The following is a 14,761-nucleotide window of genomic DNA, read 5'->3' as shown; positions in this document are numbered from 1 at the left end:
GGGGGCCCCGGAGGAGGAGGCGGGAAGGAAAGGAGCAGGAAACTTGGAGGGGCGCTGGGCGGCGGCGGAAGACTGCACTGGACAGACCTGCAGGGGACCGCGGGGACGGTGCCGGGGACGGTGACCGCAGACAAAGGCGGAGGGTGCAGCCCGGCCGCAGACCCTGCCCCGGAGCTGGGGGCGGCCTGTGCGGGGAACGGCCCGATGGAGGGGTGGGGATGGGACGGTGAAGGCAGAGTGAAGCCGGGGCTGAGAGCGCCCGGGGGGGGGGCAGAGGGCTCGGGGACCCTTCAGAGCTGACGTTTGATCAGAAGGGCTGGGAGGTGTGGGGGAGACTCGGGGACCCTTCAGAGCTGACTTTGATCAGACGGGCTGGGTGGCGGGAGCTGCTGGGGACCTGGAGATGGTGGCAGCTCTCTGGTGCTCAGCCCAGCCACTTTGTCCCATCAGGAATCCGCGCTGAGGGCCCTGGGGACCGATGGCCTCTTTCTGTTTTCCTCACTGGACGCCGACCAGGATATGTACATCAGCCCCGAGGAGTTCAAACCCATCGCAGAGAAGCTGACAGGTAGCAGAGAGGCTGGGGACCAGGGGAGTGGGGCGGTGTTCCACAGCTGCAGGGCTGGGGCCCCTGCTGGGACAGGACAGGTGAGATGCTACAGCGCCCAGTGTGTTTTCTCACACTTCCCGCCCCCCCCCCACCCCCACACCTTGGTCCTGGGACTTGAACTCTTGGCCTGGGTGCTGTCCCTGAGCTTCTTTGGCTCAAGGCTAGTGCTCTACCACTTGACCCACAACTCCACATCTGGCCTTTTCTGAGTTTATTGGAGCTATGAGTTTCACAGACTTTCCTGCCCGGGCTGGCTTCAAACTGTGATCCTCAGATCTCAGCCTCCTGAGATCAGCACTGGTGCCTGACTCTCACACTTTTCTGAATAATGCCCTGACTGCCAGCCACTGTCATTAGGTACTTCCTGGAGCTCTCTCCTTAAACCTCATGACAGCTCAGGGAGATGGACCCTGTTCCCAGAGTTTGGAATATTAAGTCACAGGCACTGTGACAAAAAACGTAATGTATGCCCAAACTGGAGAGCCCAGGTCAGAATAGGTATGAGGATTAGAGGAGGTGGATGTAAAGTCACCACAGGTAACTTTGTCAGGGGTGTCAGGCAGAGAGGAGCCACAGCTGCGTGTGGTGACCTACAGCTGTCTGCTCAGGTGCTATCAGATTCCTAGCCCTTCTTGCTATCTTTGCCTTCTTCTAATCTAAGTTTTCTTTTTAAGATGAGAGGTTGAAGAAGGGTTCTAAGAAAGTATAATATGCTTCTCTCTCCCTAGCCACACCCACCCCCCTACTGAAGTCTGCATTGCCATCCCTCCAACCTCTTAGGATATTTTTGAACTTAGGACCTTGGCACACCGATCACCTGGTTGAAGTCAGTCAGTCAATCGATGGAAGATATAGGAGAGAGGTTCCAGTTTCTCTCCGGGCAGAAGTAGCACAACGCTTGCTGTGTTTCAGGGATGTGCAGGGAAGTTGTCCATTAGCTACCCGGTGACCTGAAGTTGCTGCCAGAGGAGGAAGGTCAGATGAAGATGCAAATTAGCTGCAGTGACCCTGTGTCAGTGGTGGGCAGTTCTGTCAGTCACGCTGACATTACCTTTGATTCTTACACTGCCCCTGTGCGGCCGACTCCTGGTCCTTTCTTATGGCCAGAGAGCTAGCATTCCCTCATAATGATAAGTCAGCAAAGCCTGCTGGAGTTGGGGGCACTTTTAATTCACAGGGAGAAGAATAATTTATTGCTTCTAGTCTGTGAGTATAAAAGGGACCGTGTTTTGGGAAATTAGAGGGCAACAAATTCAAAAGAAGCAAGAGAAACAAATGGCTGTGTGTAGTTGATAGAGCTATGCGTATGTCTGCTTTATATCTTAAAATTCTTACAAGTGTTATTTACAGTAAGGGAAATACTTCTTTTTTTCAGTTGTGGGCCTTGAACTCTGAGCCTGGGCACTGCTCAAGGCTTGGTCTCTACCACTTTGAGCCACAGCACCATTTATGGTTTTCTGGTGGTTAACTGGAGAGAAGAATCTCATAAACTTTCCTGCCCAGGCTGGCTTTGAACTGCAATCCTCAGATCTCAGCCACCTGAATAGCTAGGATTAAAGGTGTGAGCCACCTGCATCCAGCTGGAATGCTTCTTATTTTAAAACCAAAGGGCTAGGGCAGACAGTGTTTCAGGCTGTATCTCAGCTACTTGGGAGACAGAGATCCAGATCACAGATCCTACCCCAGCAACCTTTTTGCCTACCTTAGCAAAAAGTTGCAACTGAGTGCCTGTCATCTTAACTATCAGGGAGGCAGAATCAAGGACCAGACTGACCCAGGCAAAAAGTGTAATACACAACCTGAAAGATAAAATAAAAAGAGCTGGAGCATGGCTCAGGTGGCAAGTGCCAGGCCCTGAGTTCAAACCCTAGTACTGTATACACACACACACAGTTCCCTGACTCACAACCTTATGGCCCCCACTCAGTAGGTCTGAGGTGGGATCTGGGAAGCTGTGTTCTAAAGAGGTGATCTGTGTGTTTCTGTGACTGCCTGAGAGCCAGCTCTGATGTACACATTCCCGGCTGCCAGCTGTCAGGGCCACCAAAGGCTAGGAGCCCTCTGCACACTTCATCACCCTGGTCAGCCGGGGGCCAGGCCTCCCCCTTGCTGCATCCTGCCACAGGTGTCTGAAGCTGATCATCACTTTGGTTTTGTGTTGTTGTTGTTTTTGCCAGTCCTGGGGCTTGACCTCAGGGCCTGGGCTCTGTCCCTGAGCTTCTTTTGCTCAAGGCTAGCACTCTCCCTCTTGAGCCATAGCATCCCTTCCGTCTTTTTCTGTGTATGTGGTGCTGAGGAATGGAACCTGGGGCTTCTTGCCTGCTAGGCAGACACTACTACTCAGCCACCTTCCCAGCCCTGTAGCCATCACTTTGGACGTTGACTTCTTTCTCCTTTCATGCTGGATGATGGCAGCCGTGGCCCGTGTCTGAGCAGAGGATCTGAGAAGCCAAGTTCAGCCACTGCCAGTCCCACACTCCTATTCAAGGGGAGCCAAGCTACCCAGAGGAGCAGGGGGCAGTGCGTCCATGACACCCAAGAGAGCCTGGCTCTCCTTTTGCTTTTGGTCTTTACTCTGATGCCCTTGACTGAGTTCCTTACAGACCTAAGACCCAGAGGAGGATTGTGACAGATCTGAGGGTAGAGCAAAACAGCCTCCTTCCCCACCCCTGCCTGGCTGTGTGACCCCGGAGGAGTGACTTCACCTCTTGGAGGCTCCATCCCTCACTTGTAAAATGGAGTTGGCCATGAGATTTGCCACTGGGCCGGGTGAATGTGCAGGGCCATGCGCTGTGGGCCCAGCGTGTGGTGCCTCGGGGGAGGCCCCGCTCCCTCGTTGTGGCTGCCCTGGGAGAAGCTGGCCTGAGCCCGCTGCAGGACGTCCCCAGCCCTCTGTGTCCTGTAGGGTCAACCCCTGCAGCCAGCTACGAAGATGACGAGCTGCCCGCTGACCCTGGCGAGGAGACGCTCATCATAGAGGCCCACTTCCAGCCTCTGCTCCCCGAGACGATGACCAAGAGCAAAGACGGCTTCCTAGGGGTGAGTCATACCTTGCTCCGGACTCACCCCTAGGAACCCGTATGTGTGGCCTCTTCCGCTTTCCTTCCTTGGGGTGCAGACTGTGCCAAGAGTGTGATTCGGACCTGCTGGGCGGATTCCCAGGCTAATGGGAGAGCAGGAGAGACGCACAAGCCCCTCCCCAAGATGGGGAGTCTGGAGGGGGGCAGGCCAGGAGGGGGGGAGTGCTTCCTGCAAGAAGGGACACCCAGCAGATCCTACTCACGGGGTTGGAGGAAAGAGCAAGTGTGGGGCGGGTTGGCACTGCCGTGCCCACTTGCAGTGGTTACCTCTCCTGCCCGCCATGTCTCCAAGCCTCTAGCACGTGCCAGCTGCCTGACAGATGCTCTGGTGAGCCGCAGTAAGCTGGACCTGAGGCGCAGGGTAGAGTCCCCAAGAAGGAGGGAACAGCGCCTCCCCCATGGGGGGGGGGTGATGAGGGCCTGTGGACAGTCTGAACCGGTCCCAGCCTGCCCACGGTCTGCCCTCTCTCCTGCTTGCTCTAGGCCATCCTGACCACCACCCGGCTTTGCCTTGGCAGCAGCAAGACACCATGGCGGGCTGTGAAATGAGCTTCTGTCATTAGTGTGTCTCCACTGGCAGCGGGGGGCCGGGGCAGCACAGGGGGAGATGGGGACAACAGGCCAGTCTCTAGGGTGGGAGGAGGCAGCCCAGAGGATGCTGGGAGAGAAGGGGCAGGGAGCAGCTGCTGCAGGGGAGCAGGCCAGGGAGAGTGGGTGGCTCAGCTGCTGGCTGGTGACCCGAGCATGTGGGCCGCCGGCCCAGATGGGGACTGCGGAAGGGAAGCACGTCTGGCGGGCACAGGGAGACCCCGTGAGGTTCCTAGGCGGGGAGAGGGGGGGCCCTGGAGGGAGGAATCCCGTGAGTGGATGGAAGCTCAGTCTGACTCCCCTAGAAACATGTGGTTTGCAGGGCGGTGGGCGAGCAGGAGGGGAGCTGGAGGCCCCTCAGGAGGGCGGCCAGGCGCCTGTCACAGCCCTGCCTGCCCTGGAGCTCCTGCGGAGTTGGGCAGCCTGTGAGCAGAGGGGTGGACAGCTCAGCTGCCCCCACACACACACCCCGCGCACAGCCAGCCCCGCATTGAGAGCCTGCTGCTTGGTGAACCGCTGAGACAGAAGCCAGAGCCCCCACACTCCTGTCCTGTTTTCCCCTCTAACAGGGTGGAGGGAGAGGGGCCTGTGCCCCGTGGGGTCTGAGCAACCTGAGGGGACAGGGCCAGCCGTCCTGGCAGCCCCCGTGTGCGCCCTGTAAGGACAGCTGGGTGCTGGGGCTCTTCACCCCAGATGCAAGCCCGATCCTGCAGCTTCTGACCCTGCTCTCTCCTGCCCGGGAGCTCAGGCAGTGGAAGGCTAGGGAAAGCCTTTGTCCAGATGAATGGCAAGAAGGGCAGGACCCTCTGAAGCGGCCTTCCTTCCCCTTCCTGTCAGGCCCCCCCACTGTGACGGTACACATCTCACCCCAGAGATGGCTGCTCCTCCTTGTCAGCCTAGCCCCAGACCCACGCTGATCTGGTTAGGAGGGTTGGGGGCGCAGGGCGTGGAAAGCGAGGCTGATGGAGGATGAGGCTGCCTGGGACCTGGCAGAGGCCCCTGTGTGAGCCCCAGGCTCCACACCCGTTCCAGTCCCGGGTGGCCCCTCCAGCTCCCTCCCTGCCCTGAGCCTGGCCAGGCCTTGCTGGCAGGCCGCTGGGCCTCGCTTCCCTGGTGTCTGGAAGGGCGAGTTGAACCTCTCTGTCCAAGCTTGTGATGGCCACTGGGACAGGCGCCTCTCTGGGCTCCCTCTGCCTAGGATCCAGCTAGGGCTGTGAGGAGACCCCACAAAGGACAAGACCCTGCAGCGGAGGCCCCAGTGCCCAGAGCCTCGGTCTTCCCTGCCCCAGGTCTCCCGCTTTGCCCTGTCCGGCCTCCGCAACTGGACCACAGCAGCCTTGCCAAGTGCAGTGTTTGCCGCCCGCCACTTCCGGCCCTTCCTTCCCCCGCAAGGCCAGGAGCTGGGCGAGCCCTGGTGGATCATCCCCAGCGAGCTGAGCGTCTTCACCGGCTACTTGTCCAACAATCGCTTCTACCCGCCGCCCCCCAAGGGCAAGGAGGTAAGGCCCCAGACCCAGAGCCCTGTCCCAGTGCCAGGCCCCTGCCCACCTGCACCCCGTGCCAGGCCTGCCGCACCAGCTCACCTGACCCCCCCACTGCCGGGAAACCTGACTGAGTCTCCACTGCTGTCCCTGATCCAGGTCATCATCCACCGGCTCCTGAGCATGTTCCACCCCAGGCCCTTCGTGAAGACCCGCTTCGCCCCGCAGGGCGCTGTGGCCTGCCTGACAGCCACCAGCGACTCCTACTACACCGTGGTGTTCCGGTGAGTGCCCAGCCCAGGCCTCAGCCCCGCCCCTCCCACCCCGTGAACTCAGGCTCTGAACCTCAGTTTCCCCACCGGTGGATCTGGGTGGAGATGACCTCCTCCCAGAACAGTGAGAACTCTGGAGCTCGCTTGGCCTGGGGCTGGCGCCCATGCCCACAGAGGACACTGGTCACACACAGCAGAAGTGGGGAGCTCAGGGTGAGGCTTCCCAAAACGACAGCACACAGACCGTCCTTGAAGGGTGGCGGCATCCAGAGGGGCTCATGTGCTCTCCCTGCCCCCACCTTTTCTCTTACCCTACTCTTCCTTCCCCTGCTCCCCCCCCAGAAGTCAGTCTGGCCAAAGCTCCAGGCTTTGGGGGAGAGGAAGGGAGCTCCAGCTTAGCTGACTCTGTTCCCCAGGATCCATGCCGAGTTCCAGCTCAGCGAGCCTCCCGATTTCCCCTTCTGGTTCTCGCCAGGCCAGTTCACCGGCCACATCATCCTCTCCAAAGACGCCACCCATGTCCGCGACTTCCGACTCTTCGTGCCAAATCACAGGTGCATCGGGTTCTATCCAAACTTCGAGGGCTCAGAAGCAGCCCCTGCCGACCAGGGCCAGCTTCCGCTGTGAGGCAGGCTGAGGGTGACACTGTCCCCTGGCCACCATCTCCCAGTCACTCACTAGGCTTGTCCTCCCGCTTGGGACGCAACACGGAAGCCACGAGGCCCTCCCTCAGGCTAGCCTCCGGCCTTCCCATAACAGGCAGACCCAAACCACAGCGGCTCCTGCCACTGACGGGAGGCCCTGCTAGTGTCCAGGAAAGCCTCCTAGAGGAAATGACACCAAGCAGAAACCCAGGGAGGTGAGGGAGCGGTGCACGCCAGGGCCCGAGGGCAGACTTCCTGCGCCACTGAGCGCGGGCGGGGTTTCCGGCACTGTGCTAGCCACTTGCTTGCACACTTGTTCAGGGTGAGCCACCTGTTGGGGCAGCATGGGGACCCAGGAGGCCTGGCTTCAAAAGATCCCTTCTTGACAGCAGTGGACACTCCGGAGGCCTGAGCGGTGTGTGTAGGGATGAGACTTGGGCTGGGAGCTCAGAGGCCCTAGTGAGTCCTGGCCCTGGCAGTAATGGGTAGTGTGGCCAGTTTCCTCATCCTGGGCAGGAGTAGAGTGATGGCTGGGGCGGCCTGGAAGATAACACTGTCTCTAGCAGTGGGAGTGGCTTCTCTCCTCCTTGGAGTCCTAGGGCAGAGACATAGCTACAGGAAGGCTGAGGAGGATGCATAGCTTTGCCCCACCTCCCCAGCAAGGAGCACCTGCTCCCATGGGCTGAGCCCACCCCAGGAAGGAGGCTGACCCCCACAGCGGCATACCTGCTCCAACGCAGGGTTGATGCAGAGGTGTCACACTCCATAGACACCTGCCCTACATCTGAGCAGTCGGTCCTGGGGCGCCCCCCTGTGGCAGATCTTCATATTACACTGACCAGGCCAGACTGTTTTCCTCCCACCGCCCTGTTCTGCCTCACACCAGGAACTGTCTGATGCATTGACCATCTCTCGGCCTTGAAAGGGAAGGGTTATGGGAAGGACACAAGCCAAGCCTTGAGAGCCCTTGGAACCCCAAGACTGGCCCAGTGGCTTTTCTGTACTGCCATCTGAAGTCTTGGGATGGTTGCTGGGGCAAAGTTAGATGGAATCTGACACATGGCCAGTGGGCTTTGCTGTTGACATTGCTCTGCCCCGACGGCCCCCAGATCCCTGAATGTGGACATGGAGTGGCTGTATGGGGCCAGTGAGAGCAGCAGCATGGAGGTGGACATCGGGTACATTCCCCAGGTGAGCACGGGCAGTTCGACTGCCAGCCCCCGTGGGGCCTCAGGCTCTTCAGGCTCCCTGCCTCCCTAGAGTGGGGTCTCCTTCAAGGCCCCCCAGGCCATCTCCGAGACACCCCTCAGGGCTGATTCCCGCCCAGATGGAGCTGGAGGCCACAGGCCCCTCGGTGCCCTCTGTGATCCTGGACGAAGATGGGAAGAGGATGGACAGCCGCCCGCCCTCCGGGGAGCCACTGCAGTTTGTGTTTGAGGAGATCAAGTGGCAGCAGGAGCTGAGCTGGGAGGAGGCTGCCCGGCGCCTGGAGGTGGCCATGTACCCCTTCAAGAAGGCAAGCCTGGGCAGGGGCGGAGGGTCAGGCTCTGAGGGGCTGAGGCTGGGTGCTGGACCCACACAGGGCCAGCCTGCCCCATGGCTAACTCGTCTCTGCACCCAAGCCTGGAGGAGGCTCTGCCATACTCACACACACGCACATGCACACTCACACACACACACAGACACTCACACACACACACATACACACACACTCACACACACAGACACACACACACACTCTCACACACACGCACACTCACACACACACACACACACAGACACGCTTGCACCTATACACAGTTTCACGTGTATAAATATGCACTACACATAGACCCTGGACAGAGCCTTGGCCGCACACAGTAACTTTACTCCATCCTGACTTGGCTGTAGGTCACCTACCTGCCGTTCACTGAGGCCTTCGACCGAGCCAAGGCCAAGAACACGCTGGTTCACTCGATCCTGCTGTGGGGGGCCCTGGACGACCAGTCGTGCTGAGGTGAGGGGAAACATGTACTGAGTGGAGACTGCCAGGACTCATCACAGCCATGAGGGACTCGGGCCACACGGGCTGGGAACATGAGCGAGGCTCGGGGGCTTCTGTGCTGAGTCCAGAGGAAAGTGCCAGAAGAAAGGCCCCGCCATGTGGGTCAAGCACTTTGCTACTTTGCTGCTTAGCGTTCCCCTCCCTGAACCTGTTTTCTCCACAGTGAGAGGGAGCAGTGTATTTTCCTGAGGTTGTGAAAATGAGTGTGAAAGTGAGCTGGACTCTAAGGCCATTTCCACAAATGAGAGGAAGCAGGGCCGCAGGCTCTGCCATGTTCCTGACTCAGAAAACCCAGCTGGATGCAAAGTTCTTTGGGTGTCCAGTGGTAGGCACAAAGTTGAGTCGAACAGTGTCCCTGGCCCAGTTCAGTCATCCACAGGTCTGTGTCACACTCCTACAATCCCAGCTACTTGATAGGTAGAGATGGGAGGATGGGATATAGGGCTAGCCTCAACTCAAAGGTTAGCCAGACCCTATGTCAAAGGGAAAGCCGAGACTGGAGGCTCGGCTTACGTCGTAGGCTTCAAACCATAACACTACCAAAGAGAAGAGAGAGAAAGAAAAAGGAAGAGGGAGGGGAAGAGAGGAAGGTGAGGATAAATCAGGTGCTGTGGCTCATGCCTATAATCCCAACTACTCAGGAAGCAGAGATGGGAGGATTACAGTCTGACCTCAGCCCAGGCAAAAGCAAGACCTTATCTGAAGAATAACTAAAGCAGAAAGGACTGGTGTTGTGGTAGAGCAGCTGCCTCGCAAGCTCAAGGCCCTGAGTTCAAACCCCAGCAGTCAAAAAGCAACAACAACAAAAATACTGATTGGAACCCCCCGGAAGGCACACAGCCCCTCACCCTTCGGGCTGGGCTCCCCCTTACAGGTTCCGGGCGGACTCTCCGGGAGACCGTCCTGGAAAGTCCGCCCATCCTTGCCCTCCTCAATGAGAGCTTCATCAGCACCTGGTCCCTGGTGAAGGAGCTGGAGGACCTGCAGGTGAGCAGGGCGGGTGGGCCCCGGGGCAGTGCGGGGGAGGGGGGGCAGGGGTGTAGCCACCGCGCTGTCCCCACAGAACAACCAGGAGAGCCCGACCCACAGGCAGCTGGCTGGCCTGCACCTGGAGAAGTACAGCTTCCCCGTGGAGATGATGATCTGCCTGCCCAATGGCACCGTGGTAGGCACCGTGGGCGCGGGGTGCGGCCGGGGCGCACTGAGCTAGGACTGAGCTAGGCTCCGCCGGTGTGTGCGCCGCAGGGGAGCGCGTAGGGGAGCCGAGGGTGCGCAGGGGAGCGCGCAGGGGAGCGGAGGGTGCGCAGGGGAGCGGAGGGTGCGCAGGGGAGCGGAGGGTGCGCAGGGGAGCGGAGGGTGCGCAGGGGAGCGGAGGGTGCGCAGAGGGGAGCGCGCAGGGGAGCGGAGGGTGCGCAGGGGAGCGGAGGGGAGCGCGCAGGGGAGCGGAGGGCGCGCAGGGGAGCGCGCAGGGGAGCGCGCAGGGGAGCGCGCAGGGGAGCGGAGGGTGCGCAGGGGAGCGGAGGGGAGCGCGCAGGGGAGCGGAGGGTGCTTGCAGGGGAGCGGAGGGGAGCGCGCAGGGGAGCGGAGGGTGCGCAGGGCCTCCTTGGCTGTCCTTCGGGCTGCCAGCGGTGAGGGCCAGTGTGTGGCGTTCAGGGGTCCCAGGAACAGGGGAGATGGGAGGGAAGAGGAAAAGGGGGTGTTGGAAGCAGCAAGCCTCGGCTTAGGGAAGGTTCTAGTGGGGTTCTGTGATCACAGCCCACCTGCCATCACCGCAGGGGGAGGCTGGTGGAAGCGACCCCCCCCCCCCCCCCCCCCCCCCCCCCCCCCCCCCCCCCCCCCCCCCCCCCCCCCCCCCCCCTCTCCCCCCTACACACTCCCCCCCCCCGCCCCCTCACCCGCCCGCCTCCCCCGCTCCTCCCAGGTCCACCCCCGCCCGCCTCCCCCGCTCCTCCCAGGTCCACCACATCAACGCCAACCACTTCCTGGACATCACCTCCATGAAGCCTGAGGACATGGAGAACAATGTCTTCAGCTTCTCGTCCACCTTCGAGGACCCGTCCACGGCCACCTACATGCAGTTCCTCAAGGAGGGCCTGCGCCGGGGCCTGCCCCTCCTCCAGCCCTAGCACCCCTGTGCGCTGCGGAGGGGGGACGGACACCCCGGCCCGGCCTCTCAGACCCCGAGCCCAGTGGTCCTCAGCCCACTCCACACTCCACACCCTCCTCCCCCTCCTCCCACGCTGCTGGTAGGATCTGGAGCCATCCCTGCCCCGTGGGGGGACCCATGAGCCACCACCTCCACCCTCACCAGCAGCCCTACCTAACCACCGGGCTCCCCTCAACACAAGTCCCGGGGTCACCTCCCTGGCCCTCACCGTCCAGTCACAGTCCAAGCCCTTGTGGGAGGAGGAGGCTAGAGGGGGAGAGCCCCTCCTGGCTGCCCCTCACCCGTCCCAGAGGACACGAGCAAGCGCCGGCCCAGGGCGCCAGGCTGCCACAGCACTCTGTGTGTGGAGCCCCCACACCCCGCCCAGCGGCCTCCTGTCCCCAGCGGGTCACTCTCAGCTGGAGACAGCCTGTGCGGAGGCCTGCAGCCAGCGGAAGTGGGGGGGGGCTGGGGGCTCCCAGAGCACTGAGCAGGCCAGGCCAGATGACAGGACACTGGGGTGGGGCTGTAAAACAGGCGAATCTCTAAGCCCCCCCTCCCCCCGCCAGGGCCCAGCCACCCTAACACAGGGTCCTGGCAGGACAGGTGCTGGTGCCCTGCCCGCAGATCTCCATAGACACAGCAGCCTCCCGGCACCCAGGCCAGCTTGGCGGCCGCGCCTGGGACCTTGTCCACACCCTGAGCCACTGACCAGGGCCAGTCTTTTCTACACATGCAGAGAAGTGTTTTTATGTGAACTATAGATATTTTTTTACAACCTATGTGCTGGAGAGAAAGCAGGGGGCGCGGCCTCCCCCGCAGCAGCCTCATGACGGCTGGGTCTGAAATCCTGCGCAGGTCCAGCTTGATGTCTTCGCAGCTGCGCGCAGCGGGACGCGCCTCTCCTCCTCCTCGCCCAGCTTTTTAAATGCAGCCCTCCAGAAACCAGTTCCCTTCCTGGCAGAGGAGGAAGGCGGCGGGCAGACTTCCTAAGGCCCATCCAGCCTCACCCACCCATAGGGAGGAGCCCTGCCAGCCGCCGGAGGCCCCGAGCTGCTGGAGCTGCGGGCCTCAGTCTCAGAGGCGCGGGCTGCAAACCCGCTTGTGCCTGAGAAGTTGTCTTGGTTTGGGGTGTTTTCTTTGGCACCGTCCCTCTTCTCTCCCTGCCTGTTTTCTTGTCTGCGATCTTCAGATCAAGCAGGGCCAGGGAACGCTGCCTCGTGCTGTGCTGGGAGGTGGCACTTCCCCACCGCGGGGACAATGCCCAAGCCTTACCCAGCGCCCTTCACATCTTGTCCCCTGAGCCTCCAGCCTCAGCCTCGGCTGCCACCTGGCCTCTGGGCCTCTGCTTGAAAGGAGCCCAGGCCTCGAGATTCCACTTAGAGAGGCTTGCTTTCTGGATCTCCCTTCCCTGCCTGCCTGCCCTCAGCTGAGGACGCCTCGCTGCCCTCTTGCCACCCCTCTGCCACTTTCCTCCAACATGTCCAGTAATAAAATTGGAGCGTAGAGGGACTCGCATCTTTTCTTCAAGCAGCATGTTCAGTTCTGTCCTTCTGTCCTCTGACTCCCGTTGGATTGGCTAGGGAGAGTGGCAGGGCCAGATCTGAGCTACAATGCCTCTGGGGATTATCTTGTCAGCAGAGGGCTTGAGTGACTTTCCTAAAATAAATCTGTGATAAGCCCAGGGGTAGAACTTGCTGTTTTGAGAATCTGGTGCTCTTGTACTGAGAGCAATCCTAAAGTTAAACCCGGTGGCTTGGAAGCAGAGCCCGAGACAGGTATTAGGTGATTTGGGAAAAAAGTACCCTTTAGGGCTGGGAAGGTGGCTCAGTGGTAGAGCGCTTGCCTTGCATGCCTGTGGCTCAAATGGTAGAGCGCTAGCCTTGAGCTGAAGAGCTGAGGGACAGCACCCAGGCCCAGAGTTCAGGCCCCACGACCGGATCCCCCCAAAAAAAAGAGAGGAAAGAAAAGTACACTTTAGAAAAGATCTGGAAGAGAAGGGTTGCGGCAGAAAACAGCAAGGGAAAATATTGAGCAGAGATGTCTCAACGCCTCGCTTTGGCCCAATCCACAGTGAAGGGTTCTGGAGCAAAAATGACCACTGCAGGGTCAAACCAGCCTTTCCCTCCTCGGACCAATCAATCATTGATTGGTCTGGAGAGGTAAAGAACATGCCCAGGCTGAGTTTACTCCCGGCAGAGATCTAAGTAGGGAGTGCAAACATCATGGGCAGGCACAAGGATTTGCATGATCTGCCATTGCCCAGCACAGGAAGGTAACGACTGAGGGACATTCTGCCATCCTTGAAAGGGTAGACCTGGAAATCAACCATGGCTGGAATGGATGACCTGCCCACCAAGTCTCTGGCCAGGAGCAGTTACTTGACTTGTGGCAGCCATTGCAAACCAAAACAGTCCAGTGCAGAATGAAAGTGCAATGAAATGCTCTCGTCAAGGCCAGGTATGATGGTGTGTGCCTATAATCACAGCTATTCAGGAAGATTGTAGAAACAAAAACAAAGAAAGAAAAAGCAGGGAATTTGGCTCAAGTGGAAGATCACTTGTCTAGCAAGCTCTGGGTTCAAATCCTTATGCTGCTCACCAAAGAGAAATGATAGTGATGGTTTGGGCAGGGATAGGCAGTGTATATGACGGTGGTTCCCAAGATTATAACTAAGCTGAAAATGTTCCATCATTTAGTACTTTTACTGGACCTTGTCTATGCTTTGATGTTTAGACGGACAATACCATTGTGTTGCAGTTGCTATATTCAGTACAGAAATATGCTGGAAAGCTGGAACAATGGGTTCTACCACATCATCTACGAAGAGATGATGTTCCTGTAACAATGGAATCAACCAAAAGCATGTTTCTCAATGGACCCCCTAACACCAAGTGACACCATAACTGGTTTCAAGAGGGCCACAGCAGAGCAGGGGAGCAGTCTGGGGTTGTTCTGGGCGTGGGGCCCATTGTGACTGCACAGGCTGTTCACCCACGCAGCCAGCCTGTGCTTGGCATATGGGGAGTCCAAGTTCTGAGACCGAGGAAGGACAGCCAGAGCCAGCAGAGCCAGAGCCAGGCAAAGCCAGGTAGGAAGGCAGAGGAACCTGCCTCAGGTCCCAGATGCCAGAGATAAGGACAGTGAAGGTTTGAGCACTAGAGTGAGCCTGAAGAACAGTGCCATTAATCTAATCGACACACTGAATAGCTCTAATTGACACACTGTGGAGGTGTGAGAGAGACTGGCAGACACAGGGGCAAAGATAGAAGCAAGCCACAAAGCACTGGAGGTCAGAGGTCAAAAGCGAGAGGCCCTCTGCCCATTAAAAAACAAAGTTATTTACTTTTTCTTTGCTTATTTACCTATTGGGCATACTGGGGACTGAACTCAGGGCTTTGGGCTCACCAGGAAGATGCTCTACTACTATTGAGCCCCTAACTCTAGCCCGCTTCTGCTCATTCTTGCTAGATTTTTCCAGAACGCCTTGGCTGCGAAAACGGAACAGAGAAGCGAGAGAGGGTAAGGTAGGGGCGGTAGGCGCTGGCCAGCGGGCTCCTGGGGGCGGGGCTCTGCTCCGGCGTGGGCCCCGCCCCCTGGAGGATCGCCCCGCCCACGAGGCCGCCACGCCACGCCTCCTCCCGAGCCCTCGCCTTGGCGCGCAGCTGCAAGAGGTCGCTTCCGGGGTTGTGGGGGGCGGATTACCGGAAGTGAGGGCGCTCGAGGCCGGGCCGTCCGCGGTGGTGGTGGGAGGGGCCGTGAGGTGAGTCCGGGAGCCGGAGTCTGAGGTGAGGAGAATCTGGAGACCGACCGCTCGTCCGGCCGGCCGTGAACCGAACCCCGCGGCTCCTGTTCCGCGCGCGTTCCCGCCGGGGCTGCTGCTGTCCGCCTCGCTC

At 59.5% G+C, this 14,761-nt stretch overlaps 2 protein-coding genes across 5 annotated transcripts in view; both read left to right on the top strand.

The window, feature by feature from the left end:
- Sepn1 (selenoprotein N, 1) overlaps positions 1 to 12,383 on the top strand; it is a 14,538-nt gene extending 2,155 nt beyond the window's left edge. Inside the window, exons 2-13 of the mRNA XM_013032348.1 lie at positions 94 to 212; positions 451 to 568; positions 3,516 to 3,649; positions 5,568 to 5,777; positions 5,919 to 6,043; positions 6,448 to 6,585; positions 7,785 to 7,866; positions 8,003 to 8,191; positions 8,566 to 8,671; positions 9,594 to 9,706; positions 9,783 to 9,884; positions 10,675 to 12,383. Of these exons, the coding sequence (XP_012887802.1) occupies positions 94 to 212; positions 451 to 568; positions 3,516 to 3,649; positions 5,568 to 5,777; positions 5,919 to 6,043; positions 6,448 to 6,585; positions 7,785 to 7,866; positions 8,003 to 8,191; positions 8,566 to 8,671; positions 9,594 to 9,706; positions 9,783 to 9,884; positions 10,675 to 10,845 (1,607 nt within the window). The 3' untranslated portion in view covers positions 10,846 to 12,383. The remainder of the gene's footprint in view (positions 1 to 93; positions 213 to 450; positions 569 to 3,515; positions 3,650 to 5,567; positions 5,778 to 5,918; positions 6,044 to 6,447; positions 6,586 to 7,784; positions 7,867 to 8,002; positions 8,192 to 8,565; positions 8,672 to 9,593; positions 9,707 to 9,782; positions 9,885 to 10,674) is intronic.
- A 2,208-nt stretch (positions 12,384 to 14,591) lies between these two features.
- The window catches only part of Mtfr1l (mitochondrial fission regulator 1-like), a 13,058-nt gene continuing 12,888 nt past the window's right edge, over positions 14,592 to 14,761 (top strand). For 3 of the 4 annotated variants that reach the window (XM_013034803.1, XM_013034794.1, XM_013034771.1), the window contains exon 1: positions 14,592 to 14,653. The gene's annotated coding sequence lies outside the window, so the exon portion shown is untranslated. The remainder of the gene's footprint in view (positions 14,654 to 14,761) is intronic. The other variant, XM_013034777.1, reaches the window with a different exon arrangement.

This window comes from Dipodomys ordii, unplaced genomic scaffold, assembly GCF_000151885.1.
Source record: "Dipodomys ordii isolate 6190 unplaced genomic scaffold, Dord_2.0 Scaffold6, whole genome shotgun sequence".
NCBI classification, from domain to species: Eukaryota; Metazoa; Chordata; class Mammalia; order Rodentia; family Heteromyidae; genus Dipodomys; species Dipodomys ordii.
Note: the sequence above shows the minus strand (reverse complement) of the source record. Positions and strands in the feature narration are given on the sequence as shown.